General features: G+C 36.4%; 1 protein-coding gene across 2 annotated transcripts in view; it reads left to right on the top strand.

Moving 5' to 3' along the window:
• PCDH11X (protocadherin 11 X-linked) overlaps window positions 1–13,167 on the top strand; it is a 663,770-nt gene extending 650,603 nt beyond the window's left edge. For both annotated transcript variants that reach the window (XM_025277000.3, XM_044937389.1), the window contains exon 5: window positions 12,872–13,167. In XM_025277000.3, the coding sequence (XP_025132785.2) occupies window positions 12,872–13,096 (225 nt within the window). In that variant the 3' untranslated portion in view covers window positions 13,097–13,167. The remainder of the gene's footprint in view (window positions 1–12,871) is intronic.
• The last annotated feature ends 1,581 nt before the right edge of the window (window positions 13,168–14,748 follow it).

The following is a 14,748-nucleotide window of genomic DNA, read 5'->3' as shown; positions in this document are numbered from 1 at the left end:
CTGCCACAGGTATGCACGTGTTCCCCATCCTGAACCCTCCTCCCTCCTCCCTCCCCGTACCATCCCTCTGGGTCATCCCAGTGCCCCAGGCCCAAGCATCCAGTATCGTGCATCGAACCTGGACTGGCGACTCGTTTCATATATGATATTATACATGTTTCAATGCAATTCTCCTAAATCATTCCACCCTCTCCCTCTCCCACAGAGTCCAAAAGACTGTTCTACACATCAGTGTCTCTTTTGCTGTCTCTTGTACAGGGTTATTGTTACCATCTTTCTAAATTCCATATATATGCGTTAGTATACTGTATTGGTGTTTTTCCTTCTGGCTTACTTCACTCTGTATAATAGGCTCCAGTTTCATCCACCTCATTAGAACTGATACAAATGCATTCTTTTTAATGGCTGAGTAATACTCCATTGTGTATATGTACCACTGCTTTCTTATCCATTCATCTGCTGATGGACATCTAGGTTGCTTCTATGTCCTGGCTATTATAAACAGTGCTGCGATGAACATTGGGGTACACGTGTCTCTCTCATTTCTGATTTCCTCGGTGTGTATGCCCAGCAGTGGGATTGCTGGGTCATAAGGCAGTTCTATTTCCAGTTTTTTAAGGAATCTCCACACTGTTCTCCATAGTGGCTGTACTAGTTTGCATTCCCACCAACAGTGTAGGAGGGTTCCCTTTTCTCCACACCCTCTAGAGCGTTTATTGCTTATAGACTTTTGGATCGCAGCCATTCTGACTGGAGTGAAATGGTAACTCATAGTGGTTTTTATTTGCATTTCTCTGATAATTAGAGATGTTGAGCATATTTTCATGTGTTTGTTAGCCATATGTATGTCTTTGGAGAAATGTCTATTTAGTTCTTTGGCCCATTTTTTGATTGGGTCGTTTATTTTTCTGGAGTTGAGCTGTAGGAGCTGCTTGTATATTTCTGAGATTAGTTGTTTGTCAGTTGCTTCATTTGTTACTATTTTCTCCCATTCTGAAGTCTGTCTTTTCACTTTGCTTATAGTTTCCTTTGTTGTGCAGAAGCTTTTAAGTTTAATTAGAGGAAAGAAAAGTACAAAGCTCTCAGCATAGATACTGAGAGGAGGTAGCTGCTGCTGCTGCTGCTGCTAAGCCGCTTCAGTTGTGTCCGACTCTGTGCAACCCCAGAGACGGAAGCCCACCAGGTTCCTCCATCCCTGGGATTCTCCAGGCAAGAACACTGGAGTGGGTTGCCATTTCCTTCTTCAATGCATGAAAGTGAAAATTGAAAGTGATGTCGCTCAGTCGTGTCCGACTCTTAGTGACCCCATGGACTGCAGCCTACCAGGCTCCTCCATCCATGGGATTTTTCCAGGCAAGAGTACTGGAATGGGGTGCAATTGCCTTCTCCGACAGTGGGTAGAGTGTTCCCCAAATGGTGGGACAAACAGCAGTTTATATCTTTACTAGTATCGATCTGTAAATTTTTGGTTGGATCCTGTCCTTAAGTATTTTTAACCAATCAGTCTAAAGGTCACAATGTTTAACTTAACATTTTATGGCTTCTTTTGATCCTCGGATTAAGTCCCCATAATTTTTCATGTCTCCTGGTCATTTTAAAATGGACCAAATGTGTGGGTTAAAGATTAATGTTCACCAGTTGTTTTTCCCTCAGGCATATGAAAAAGAAACTAATTGCTGCCTTTTCCTGGATTTGAACACCGATAATTTATCAGACAAAGGACACATTCCCGGAATTCGGGACAAAGGGTATAGTTTTAGGTTAATGGGGTGAGATCTTTATTGAAAACAATACTGAAGTCTCAGAGTCTTACACTGACTGCCTAACAATTTCTTCCTCAACAGACTGTACATTTTCTTCACTCTTTTTATTGTATAAATTTTAAAAATCCAGTAAACTCAATCATTTTAAAAATACATGTACCAAATTCTAGATTTCTGAATATTATTACCAATCAATTTATTTGTAAGTCATATATTATCCATTTCCCCTACTTCAAACAAACCCTGAGATTTACTGCCTCAGATTTCCATTACACAGGGCATTTATCTTAATCTTTCTCTTTTGTCCAAAGATTGTTTATCCCTTTTATCCCAGAGAACATTCACTTTGTCTAGATATTTAATTCTAACATTTTAACAATAAGAAAGACATTAACTAATACTTTAGAGTATCAATGAGAAGTTCTTTTTTCTTCTACTTTCAGAAATGTCTATTAGGTGTGCAAAATTCATGTTAGATTATCTTTCCTATTTGATAATTGATTTAACTTGTTTGAAGAATAATTCTCTGGGAAAATTAACATTTTGTAGGCTTATTTGTGAATAATAGAAAGTTCAATGATTCATCATCTGGATATGAGTTTTTTTCAAGTATAAAAACTGTATCTGAGCAACTTCACCATGAAGTGTGGACTTCTATAAAGCTTTGATGATCAGAAACTATATTTTATTCATGTTTATGTCCCTTGTACTTAGCACAGTATCTATTACATTGTTGACATTTAACAAATGCTTTTGGAATTTAATTAAATGGGATGTTTACAATGATACTTCATATCACTATGTATACACAGTGATTCAGATCTTATTTATCCATATTTAATGGCAACCCACTCCAGTACTCTTGCCTGGAAAATCCCATGGATGGAGGAGCCTGGTAGGCTGCAGTTCATGGGGTCTCTAAGAGTTGGACACGACTGAACGACTTCACTGCCACTTTTCACTTTGATGCATTGAAGAAGGAAATGGCAACCCACTTCAGTGTTCTTGCCTAGAGAATCCCAGGGACAAGGGAGCCTTGTGGGCTGCCGTCTATGAGGTCGCACAAAGTCGGACACGACTGAAGTGACTTAGCAGCAGCAGCAGCAGCAAAGTGGTATGAAAATAAACTATTTTCCAAAGGGCTATCAAAATGAATTATCAGTAACCATCTTGTAAGTATAATATTTTTTGTTGCTGTTAAAATTAAACCACTGGGGGGAAAAAGTTAGATGTGATTTCTTCGTAAAATCATGGCATCACAAAATTTTTAAAAAGAGTTTTAAAAAAGAAAGTTTCTAAATATAGCTTTGTCTATATGGACTTTGGCAGTAAAGTGATGTCTCTGCTTTTTAATATGCTATCTAGATTTGTCAGAGTTTTTCTTCCAAGGAGCGAGTGTCTTTTAATTTCATGGCTAAGTCACCATCCACATTGATTTCGGAGCCCAAGAAAATTAAATCTGTCACTGTTTCCACTTTTTCCTCATCTATTTTTCATGAAGTGATGGGACCAGATGCCATGATCTTTGATTTTTAATGCTGAGGTGTAAGCCAGCTTTTTCACTCTTCTCTTTCACTCTCATCAAGAGGCTCTTTTAGTTCTTCTTTGCTTTCTGCCATTAAAGTTGTATCATCTGCATATCTGAGGTTATTGATATTTCTCCTGGCAATCTTGATTCCAGCTTGTGCTTCATCCAGCCTGGCATTTCAAATGATGCTTTCTGCATGTAAGTTAAATAAGCAGGGTGACAATATACAGCCTGATATACTCCTTTCCCAATTTTTTTTTCTTTCCCAATTTTGAACCAGTCCGTTGTTCCATGTCTGATTCTCCATCTCTTGCTTCTTGACATGCATACACGTTTCTAGGAGGGAGGTAAGGTGGTCTTGTGTTCCCATCTCATTCAGTCATTGAATTCTGCATTAGTAAGCGTTTCTAAGGATTTAGTTATCTTTCTTTTCCAGGTACAGGAGGGAGATGCCCTTACAAATGGATGTTTTCCCTACAAATGTAAATATTTCCTATAAAAGGGTAACTGCTACTTGGTTTTCAGAGCTTTTCCCATGTCTGCTGTGTCTTAGAAAAAGATCAGCTGAAAATAATTAATCTGCCAAGGAGAAAAAATCTGCTTCTCTATAGATACCAAACTAAGTTGGAGAATTTAGCATGGAATAGGAATATTAGCACATGATGATTAGCTATATTTAGAACACTGGAAGGTTTGTCATGTACATGAATCGCACTTATTCTATATATGTACAGAAGACGGATATAGTAATAATTGATGGGAATTTCTCCTTTTGTCAATATTTTTATTTCCAGCAGCTACCAAGAATTCTATTACATTCTGATCTCAGGAATCAAATAATCAAAGATGTTAAAGTTAAATATGAAAACAGAGTAAAGTAAACATGATTCTGAGCAGTAACTTAGTGTTAAATGTTTTAGCACATGCTTTTTGTTTTCTTTCTTACTTCCTGGCATAACTGATTTTTGAATAGTTTGAGGTAACCAGAGTGCAGCTTTTGGATAATGAATGCCCTATAATGATTTATATATTTAAGTGTAAGTTGCTAAATCTACATGAGGTTAGCACCAAAAATAAATTAGAGATATTGCATCTATTTTTAAAAATTGATACTTGGGTTTTGTCTGTGACACCATTGCAGTGATCAGATTTCAACTTTAATACCTGGTCTTAATTTTTATACACATGACAGTTTCAAATCATGTTAGGTTTCAGTTGTGTTCCATTGGTATTTTCATTGTTAGTCACACAATTGTAGCTTCTTAAACATTTGTAAATTTAAACTCACAAAACTCCGCCAATTGCCAATTTAACAGTTTTTCATGGTACCTATGTACAAATGGATTATGTCCATTTTGATTGAGTTGAAATGAATCATGACTCAAGGGCAGATACCTTCATGAAATTCCATGTAGTCTTCTAACCATCAAATGAACGTCTGACCAATTTGCCAGAAAATTAAATAAGTAAAATAAATTAAAAAAAAAAAAAAAGCAAACGCCATAAAAATTTCATGACAAAATGGAGCTAAGAGAAGATCTGATTCTGGAGAAGATCATGAACTTTCTTCATATGCTGGTAATAAGTTATGGTATTGAAAAAATAAAAGTTTTGTAAGGTAATAATTTCAGGAAAACAATATGAAAGGGAAGATGAGAAATGAGACAGGTCTTTCAAATTTTAGGAAATGGAACAGTGTAAATATAATCAGAGGAACTGATCTATCCTGCAAGACAACTTGAGTTGGAAAAGTAGGAGGTTTATGACTACAAGTATAGGGTCAAATAGTAAGGGTCTACTAGAAATTATGTCTTCTGGGGGTTTTCACACTGAGAATTATGAGCTACAAGTGGGATATGTGTGCTGACCATGTAATGTTGGTGAAAATTCCAAGTTGAATTTCTAACTAAGACATTTTCACATTTAAATTTATAATATATTGAGTAATTATAAATTATTTTGCAAAGAGACAGGACCCATGGGAAAATGTAGACAACCTCTGACATTCAGATTTAAGCTGTTGAATATTATAGAATATGGGAACTCAGAAGCTTAAAATATGTTAAATAGTTTGATACCAAGAATATTTTATAAGTGAATCAAATCACCCCTACATATGGTAATCCTTAAAAAATAATAACCCTATCTATGATTACCCTTTCTAATCAGAGTTCTGGTGATGGCAGTGAATCTAAGGTAGAGTGGGTCATGGTATATTACAATTGGAGTCAGGGGGAATGCAAGGTTGTATGATTAGTTTGAAAACTTTGACAGGCAATTCTGATAAGCCCTCTAGAACACGATACTGAAGTGTTCAGTAATGAGAGTCACAAGGTGGCCTATCTGTATGCAGTCTCTCTGCTGCCAGATTAACTTTCCTAAAATGCCATTTACATCATGTTATGAAGATGTAACAATGTTAACCTGATGTTTGATATGGAATTATGCCTTCGTGAAGTATAATCGACACAAGAATGTTGGGAATTTGATAGTTTGCCTGTAAATGATTCACCTAGGTGACACCAGTATTATTTCATACATTCTGGAATTTTGATTGATTAAAGCTAAAAGCAAGGCATGTAGATTATAGATTAGATGGAGAGGCACTCTGGATTTTTTCTTACTGGCAGAAAAATAATTAGCCTTTCATTACAGACATTTATTCATGAATAATACAAGATTTATTTCCATCCCATAAAGTCATGATTGCAGTCAAAAGATTGTTTTAATTTGAATGACACAGCTTCCTAGAAGAGTGGCAGAGAGACAATTTATGACATGGTCATTAATGTAATAGCTCTGTTATATTGCATAGCAATCTTTGTCAACACTTGAAAAAGGGGGATTATTTATTCTTTTCTTTGACAGACCTAACGGATGATTTTCCTGAAATAGTTAATATTTCTAAATACATTGAATAGGAAAAAAATGCCTCTGTATTTTAAACACATCTATATTACAAATCTAAGCAGAAAAGTGCCATCAGAGATTAAGGATTCATCCATTAAAAAGTAAAAGGCAAATGAGCTAAACCCAGTTGCCACAATTTACTACAAAGGGTTCATAAATTCGTGTGTGTTAGTCGCTCAGTCGTGTCTGACTCTTTGCTCCCCACGAACTGTAGCCCGCCAGGCTTCTCTGTCCATGGAATTCTCCAAGCAAGAATACTGGAGTGGATTGCCATTCCCTTCCCAGAGGATCTTCCTGACCCAAGGATCGAACCTTGGTCTGCTGCATCACAGGTAGATTCTTTACCATTTGAGCTACAGGAAAGTCCTAAATTCATATAATTATTTTATGTTCAGTTCTATCTAGAAGTGTCACAAATTGCAAAATGCAAGCTTAAGTAGAAATCATTAAAGTAACCCTAGAAAAAAAGTAGGTAACTGTTCTTTTCCCATTAAAAGCTAAATTTTCAGAAGCTTTTTGAAAACAATTCCTTAAAAGTTAAATTCAACAATTTCACTTAAGGAAATATTTCATGAAAATTTAATACAAAGATGGACAACTTAATCACACATGTGCCAATAAAGAGCCTCTTGTGAATTCACTAAATAAAGAAATAGAACATCACATTTAATCAAAGCTATATGAATGCTTTATACAGATTATAGAAATAAGTAAAAAAAAAATCTTTTAGACTGTAAACTTTGTAACTGTGAACTGAGAGAAAAATAATCAAATCCTCAATATGCTTTTGAACTTTGGACTATTTTTAAAATAACATGGCATTATTAATGACCAAAACAATGTACATTGGTCTCCACTTGAGGCATTCCAATACTGGTTAAAATTAATATAGACAAGGGAGTTTATTTGCATGATTGTTAGTAATATCAAAGGTGTATATGTAATACTGTCACATATAAAAACTTCATTTCAGGATGCTACTGTTTGCATTTTATGAGCATTCAGGAAGGGACAAAAAACAGTTGGATTCACTAAAGGGAGTCCGTACCAACCCATTTAGTCCCCTATATTTACCCTTCCAGTCCTCAGATGTTCAGTTGTGTCTGACTCGTTGCTATCTTATGGACTGTAGCCTTAGAGGGATTCAATTTATGAGCATCAAGAGCATTAGAGATCAGTATGTGACACGGGTAATTACAGATTCACTCTAGAGCATTCCTTTGTGAGGGATTTTAGTTAAGTTACTAGTTACAGGTGTCATAGAATGAGATATCTTTTTGACTTAAATTGTCTTTTTTTCTGTGAAGATAAGCAAGAGAAAACAAAATTATATTTCTCTTACATCAGGAAGTAATATATAAACTCTACTTTTATCATTTGATAGAAATTTGCCTTCTATTCACTGGCAATTTTGAATAAAAGATGACACATAATCTGAGAACTGTGAATTAAGTTTTATTTGGGTCAAATGAGTACTGAAGCCCAGGAGACAGCACCTCAAAGCTCTGAGAGACTGCTCCAAAGAGGTAGTGGGGGAAGGTCAATATATAATATTTTGGTGAAGGGGGAATTCAGTGAAATCAAGCACTTATTTTACAAAAGCTTTTCTGCAGTCACCAGGAGCTGATGTCATCATGAAGGAATTTACTGATGTTTTTAGATCTGAAAAGATACAAGGATTGGGAAAAAAAGCATCTACTTCTGCTTCACTGACTACGCTAAAGCCTTTGACTATGTTGGAGTTGGAGTTCAGTCGCTCAGTCATGTCTGACTCTTTGAGACCCCATGGACTGCAGCACCCCAGGCTTCCCTGTCCATCACCAACTCCTGGAGCATACTCAGACTCATGTCCATTGAGCCAGTGATGCCATCCAACAATCTTATCCTCTGTTTTCCCCTTCTCCTCCTGTCTTCAATCTTTCCCATCATCAGGGTCTTTTCTAGTGAGTCAGTTATTCACATCAAGTGGCCAAAATATTGGAGTTTCAGCTTCAGTATCAGACCTTCCAATTAATATCAGGACTGATTTCCTTTAGGATTGATTGATTGGATCTCCTTGCATGCCAAGGGACTCTCAAGAGTCTTCTCCAACATCACAGTTCAAAAAGCATCAAGTTTTCAATGCTCAGCTTTATTTATAGTCTAACCCTCACATCCATACAAGACTACTGGAAAAACCATAGCTTTGACTAGATGGACCGTTGTTGGCAAAGTAATGTCTTTGCTTTTTAATACGTTGTCTAGGTTTGTCATAGCTTTTCTTCCAAGGAGCAAGCATCTTTTAATTTAATGGCTGCAGTCACCATCTGCAGTGATTTTGGAGCCCCCCAAAATAGTCTGTCACTGTTTCCATTGTTTCTGCATCTAATTGCCATGAAATGATGGGACCAGATGCCATGAACTTCATTTGTTGAATGTTGAGATTTAAGCCAGCTTTTTAATTCTCCTCTTTCACATTCATCAAGAGGATCTTTAGTTCCTCTTCACTTTCTGCCATAAGAGTGGTATCATCTGCATGTCTGAGGTTATTGATATTTCTCCCAGCAATCTTGATTTCAGCTAGAGCTTCATCCAGTCTGGCATTTCACATGATGTCCTCTGCATATAAGTTAAACAAGCAGGGTGACAATATGCAGCCTTGATGTACTCCTTTCCCGATTTGGAATCAATCTGTTATTCCATGTCCAGTTCTAACTGTTGCTTCTTGATATGCATATGTTGCTTCTTGACCTCACAATGTGGATCACAACAAACTGGAAAATTCTTACAGTGATGGGAAAACCAGACCACCTTACCTGCCTACTGTGAAACCTGTATGCAGGTCAAGAAACAACACTTAGAACCAGACATGGAACAACCTACTGGTTCAAAATTTGGAAAGGAGTACGTCAAGGCTATATATTGTGACTCTGCTTATTTAACTTGTATGCTGAGTATATCATGAGAACTGGTGGGCTTGACAAAGCACAAGCTGAAATCAAGATTGCTGGGAGAAATATCAATAACCTCAGATATGCAGATGACACCATCCTTAGGGTAGAAATTGAAGAGGAACTAAAGATCCTCTTGGTGAAGGTGAAAGAGGCGAATGAAAAGCTGGCTTAAATCTCAACATTCAACAAATGAAGATCGTGGCATCTGGTCCCATCACTTCATGGCAAATAGATGTGGAAACAATGGAAACGGTGACAGGCTTTATTTTCTTGGGCTCCAAAATTACTGCAGATGATGACTGCAACCATGAAGTTAGAAGGCACTTGCTCCTTGAAAGGAAAACTATGACAAACCTAGACAGCATAATAAAAAGCAGACACATTACATTATTAACAAAGGTCCATCTAGTCAAAGCTATGTTTTTTCCAGCAGTCATGTATGGATGTGAGAGTTGGACCATTATGAAGGCTGAGCGGTGAAGAATTGATGCTTTTGCACTGTGGTGCTGGAGGAGACTCTTGAGAGTCCCTTGGACTGTAAAGAGATCAAATCAGTCAATTCTAAAGGAAATTAGTTGTGAATATTCATTGGAAGGACTGATGCTGAGATGAAGTTCCAATGCTTTGGCCATCTGATGTGAAGAGCTAACTCATTAGAAAAGACCCTGCTACTGGGAAAGATTGAAGGCAGAGGAGACAGGGATGACAGTGGATGAGATGGTTGGATGGCATCACCAACTCAATGGACATGAGTTTGAGCAAGCTTCAGGGCATGTTGAAGGACAGGGAACCCTGGCATGCTACAGTCCATGGGGTGGTAAAGAGTCAGACATGACTGAATGACTCAACAACAACAACAAGGATTGGGATCATAAAATCAATTCCTAAAAATATCTGACTACCTAAAGACCTCTTCCATCAGATTTCCTGGAGCACAGAGTGCCTCACTCTACACCCAGGGGGTATTGAAGGTCCACAGCTGAAGCAGCACAGGTTCAATCTCCACAGAGGCAGATGTCAAATGCCTTTGTTGTGGTTGTTCATTTTTTGACAAGGGCCAATTTGTAGTTGACAGGGAAGTGATAATTTGTAACTGACACATTTTTAATTATGTTAGGGTATATGACTCCATGGGGTTCCCTGGTAGCTCAGTGGTAAATAATCCACTTGCCAATGAAGGAGACTTAAGTTCAATCCCTGGGTCAGGAAGATCTCCTGGAGAAGGAAATTGCAACCCACTCTGTATTATTGCTCTGTAAATTCCACGGACAGAGAACCCTAGTGGGTTAGAGTACTGGCTTCACAAGAGTTGGACATGACTTAGTGACTAAACAATATGACTCCATGCTTAAATAATGCATATTAAAGCTCTAGATTCATTTATTTTTGTCAGCAGTAATTATTTTCCTTTATAGATTCTATGACATAGGTCTAATGCTTTTAAAAGTTAAATGAAAAACTTGAAATATAAGACATACTTGAAATATATGTCCTGGTCTTAATAGAAAATTGAAATATCTCTTAACAGTTATGAATTATGGTGAAGTATGCATGTTAAGTGATTCAGTTGTATCCAACTCTTTGAGACCCTATGGACTGTAATCCCCACCAAGCTCCTCAGTCCATTGGATTCTCCAGGCAAGAACACTGGAGTGGGTTGCCATGACTTCTTCCAGGGGATCTTCCTGACCCAGGGATCGAACCCACGTCTCTTTCATCTCCTGCATTGGGAGGTGGGTTCTTTGCCACTAGCACCACTAGCTGTAAATTTGTCTCATGCTAAACTGGCTTATTTTATATACAGTGACTTTTTAATTTATGTCTTAAGTATTATTTTGACATTAAATTATATACAATAACTAATTGTAGATAAATGTCTACAATATAAGGTTGCAAGCTTTTTAAAATCCTGTTTTTCCAGGTCTTGCCTTTTAAAAAACGGTTTATGAACATAAATGCTTATATTTTACTTGAAGTGACTGAAATATGTTAACAACTATAAATAATTTTTGGAATTAAATGAAGTTTAAGCTATAACTAAATGAGCTTTTGGCTTGTTAGAGAATAGTCAAATGCAGCTTTGCTGGACTGACAAAATTACCTCACGGTATCCTCACATGGAAGAAGGGGAGAGGGAGGTATCTAGGGTTGGTTTTATAAGTACACTAATCCCATTATTGAGGGCTTCATCCTCATAACCTAATCACTTTGCAAAGATCCCACCTCCAAATGCCATTATGCTGGGAATTAGTTTTTAACATGTGACTTTTGAGAGGGCACAAGCCTATAGTCTATAGCAATATCAGCATCTGAAGAAATGGTTGAATATCAAGCCTGAACTTGTGAAAGTATATGCATTACTTCATGGGAATTCCTAGTACCTGATTACATGTACCCTTTGAGATGCATACATTTCTTAAATAATTATCTCTAAATTGCATCTTTCATGCTACTAGTAATTAAATGTTTTGCTTAATCTATTGTTACATAACAAATTGCCCCTGATCTTTGGAGCATAAAACAAAAACCAGTTGTACCTGACATTTTTTAGGTCAGGAATTTAGGTGGTACACAGCAGAGATTGCTATCTCTGCTTCACAATGACTGGTATTTCAAACATGTGGCTCAAATATCTGGAGATGGCTGGGATGGATGGTTCAAATGAGGCCATAAACTAAAAAGTCCAGAATGGATTCTTCATATATATATTTGTCACCTGAACTTGAGTGGCTGGAGCTGCTTTGTCTCTCTGGGTATTTTATTTACAACCTTTCTTTCCACATGGGCAGCTTGAACTTCCTCATGGTATGGCAGTCTCCCATTAGTCAGACTTCTTTCAATTCAGCTGATTTTCTTGAATGAGTATTCTGAGAGAGCAAGGCAGAAGCTAGGAAGTTTGGTTACACAGGACTTATCCATATTCATTGTGGTAGAGGACTCCATAAGGATTTGAATGCTAAGAGGTGAGGTTCATTGTCAGGGCTATCTTTGGAGAGTAACTACTACATATAGCAATGCTGCAAACAAAATCACTGCTACATCTGGTGAAGTTATTACACTATGGGATGTCATGTTGGCATGTGTATGTTTTTAATGTTCTGCTATATTTACCATCAGAGATGCTACCTATAGTTTGCTTTTATAATTATCACCTGTTATCCATACCATGTAATTATTTTTATTTTTAGAGTGTAGAATCAATTTAAATAAATTCCAAATCAAAATATATCCCCTAAGACTCTTTGAAAAGATGGTTTGTAACTTTAATTTGTAAGTCTACATGACTGAATAAATTTGTATTATTATTTACTGTTTCAGCCAGGCAGAATCTCACAGAAATAGCAATGAAATTTTGTTATATCCATTCAGGCTTATTGTTCAAAAAATGAAATCTTGTCAAATTATAATTAAATAAATCCATGTTCAAATGATGATCAAAATTTCCAATGTGCTTGAGTTTCTACATGGGTGACAGCCTCTAGCTTTAGAACAAGTTGACTTTTAGCCTGTAACTGGATAAGCCCTGTTTAAAAATATAATAAAAGCAATTCTGCTTCAGGTGAAAAAGGTTTGAACACAGATAGAACTGTTTACAAAAGCCTGAAATTGTTCACAACTCAAGATAATGTTAATGTGACTTCACTAGACAGCGGAAATAATACATTTTCTAAATTGGATGCATTAAGGAATTATTCAGATCATAGCTGAAACCCTGTAATTTTCTGTCTTCCTTTTAGTCCCAGCGGCGTGTCACGTTTCACCTACCAGAAGGCTCTCAAGAAAGCAGCAGTGATGGTGGACTGGGAGACCATGATGCAGGCAGCCTTTCCAGCACATCCCATGCCCTGCCCCTTGGCTATCCTCAGGAGGAGTACTTTGACCATGCTGCAAACAACAACCGCACTGAAGGGGATGGCAACTCTGATCCTGAATCCAGTAAGTTGATAACTCCCGAGTCCTGAAGTTAAAAGGCTTATTGTGTTTGCAAGTAAAACAACTGTAACCATAATAACATTGGCCAATTTAAATGTGTTAGTAACACATTTTTAAAAGGTAGCAATACAAAATTAGGTGGAAGGCATATATGCAGCAGTTTATAATTTTTGAAATATGTGATCATATCTACTTTGAAATTTGCTATGAAATCTAATAGTCATATTGTCTAGGCATAGATAGAATTTTATATTTACCTATGCGTATATCTGTGTGTATATATATATATATATATATATATATATATAAAACCAGCCACTTTATTTTTATTTGTGTACAGAAATAATTTTATAATTCATATAAAGTATTTTCTAAATTTAATTTTTAATAATGATAAGAATCATAGACAATTAATTCTTTTGAGGAAATGAGTGATCCTGACTCCAAGGCAGAAAAACTGGTCTGAGGTTTTCAATAATGTATTGAAACCACATGCCTTATGCCATGTTACTGTTTAGAAAGATGTTCAGATTTGGTCTTCAGATTGAAGGCATTAAAGGCTATATTTCACACAGTTCAGAAATGTTGAACTCTTATAAAGGATCATGAAGTTCATTAAATTATCTTAAACATGTATCTTGAAAATCCCTATGTTTTCATAATTTTGGGAAATACAAAATTTTATAAGATTATACATATCTCAGGAGATTCTTGTATTTGCAGAATTATAAATTGCCTCAGTATGTTTTATATACATAAAGCTGTATAGGTACAAGAAAAGTATACCATATACGTGATGGAGAAAGAAGAAAAAAGAGACCAAGTAACATATAAGATAAATAAACATTAAATAGAAATTTTGAAAGGTATTTTTTTCAAAACCGGCTCAACAAGCAGGGTTTCCAAAAGCATGATATGGTGAGAGAATGAGAAAGAAAACACAAGAATTCAGTGAAAAGAGAGGATCAGGGGCCCAACACCTCTCTAAGGTGAAGGTGCCAAAACTGAATCCAAGCCAGCTTTATTATACTTTCAGCCATGAAAACAAGAATATGCGGGGAGTTAAGCTATAATTCATGTGGCCTTCAGGACCAAAGAACAAAGTGATCATTAACCATTGAGCAACTAAAAAACAGTAATCAATAACAAATCAGTAACTCAGACTAATATTCTTATCTATAGATTTCCACCAGAAACGTAAAACATGTGACTCTGAGACTCCAGTTGAAAAACAGTCTGGTGTCGGTTTTCCGACCCCAGGATCATATTTTGTTTTCAAGACTATGAACTGTTCCCTCTGGACTTCTTCCAAGCGTCTCATGCCTTATAGTATCCAGTTTATCCATAATTATAAATCTCTTTTGTGGCCTTTGCTGGGGCCTGCTTTTCTTTTATTCTTCCTGTCTCCTACAATTTTGAACATTATGGATTGTATGGATATATAATCTAAGTAAACCTCTAGTTTTGAGAATAAAATGGTCTCCCCATCATTGTGTTTTAATCCATATTTTCTAAACTAAAAAAAAAAAAAAAAAGGAAATTATTGGTTAAACATCAGGATATAATCTAAGACTAAACATACATACTAAGAACCAGTGACAGCATATCAGACTTTTTTGCACTACAAAAGTAGACTGTAGCCCACCAGACTCCTCCATCCATGGAATTTTCTAGGAAAGAA

This window comes from Bubalus bubalis, chromosome X (assembly GCF_019923935.1).
Source record: "Bubalus bubalis isolate 160015118507 breed Murrah chromosome X, NDDB_SH_1, whole genome shotgun sequence".
NCBI classification, from domain to species: domain Eukaryota; kingdom Metazoa; phylum Chordata; class Mammalia; order Artiodactyla; family Bovidae; genus Bubalus; species Bubalus bubalis.
The sequence above is the reverse complement of the archived record's forward strand: the minus strand, read 5'-3'. Positions and strand labels throughout refer to the sequence as shown.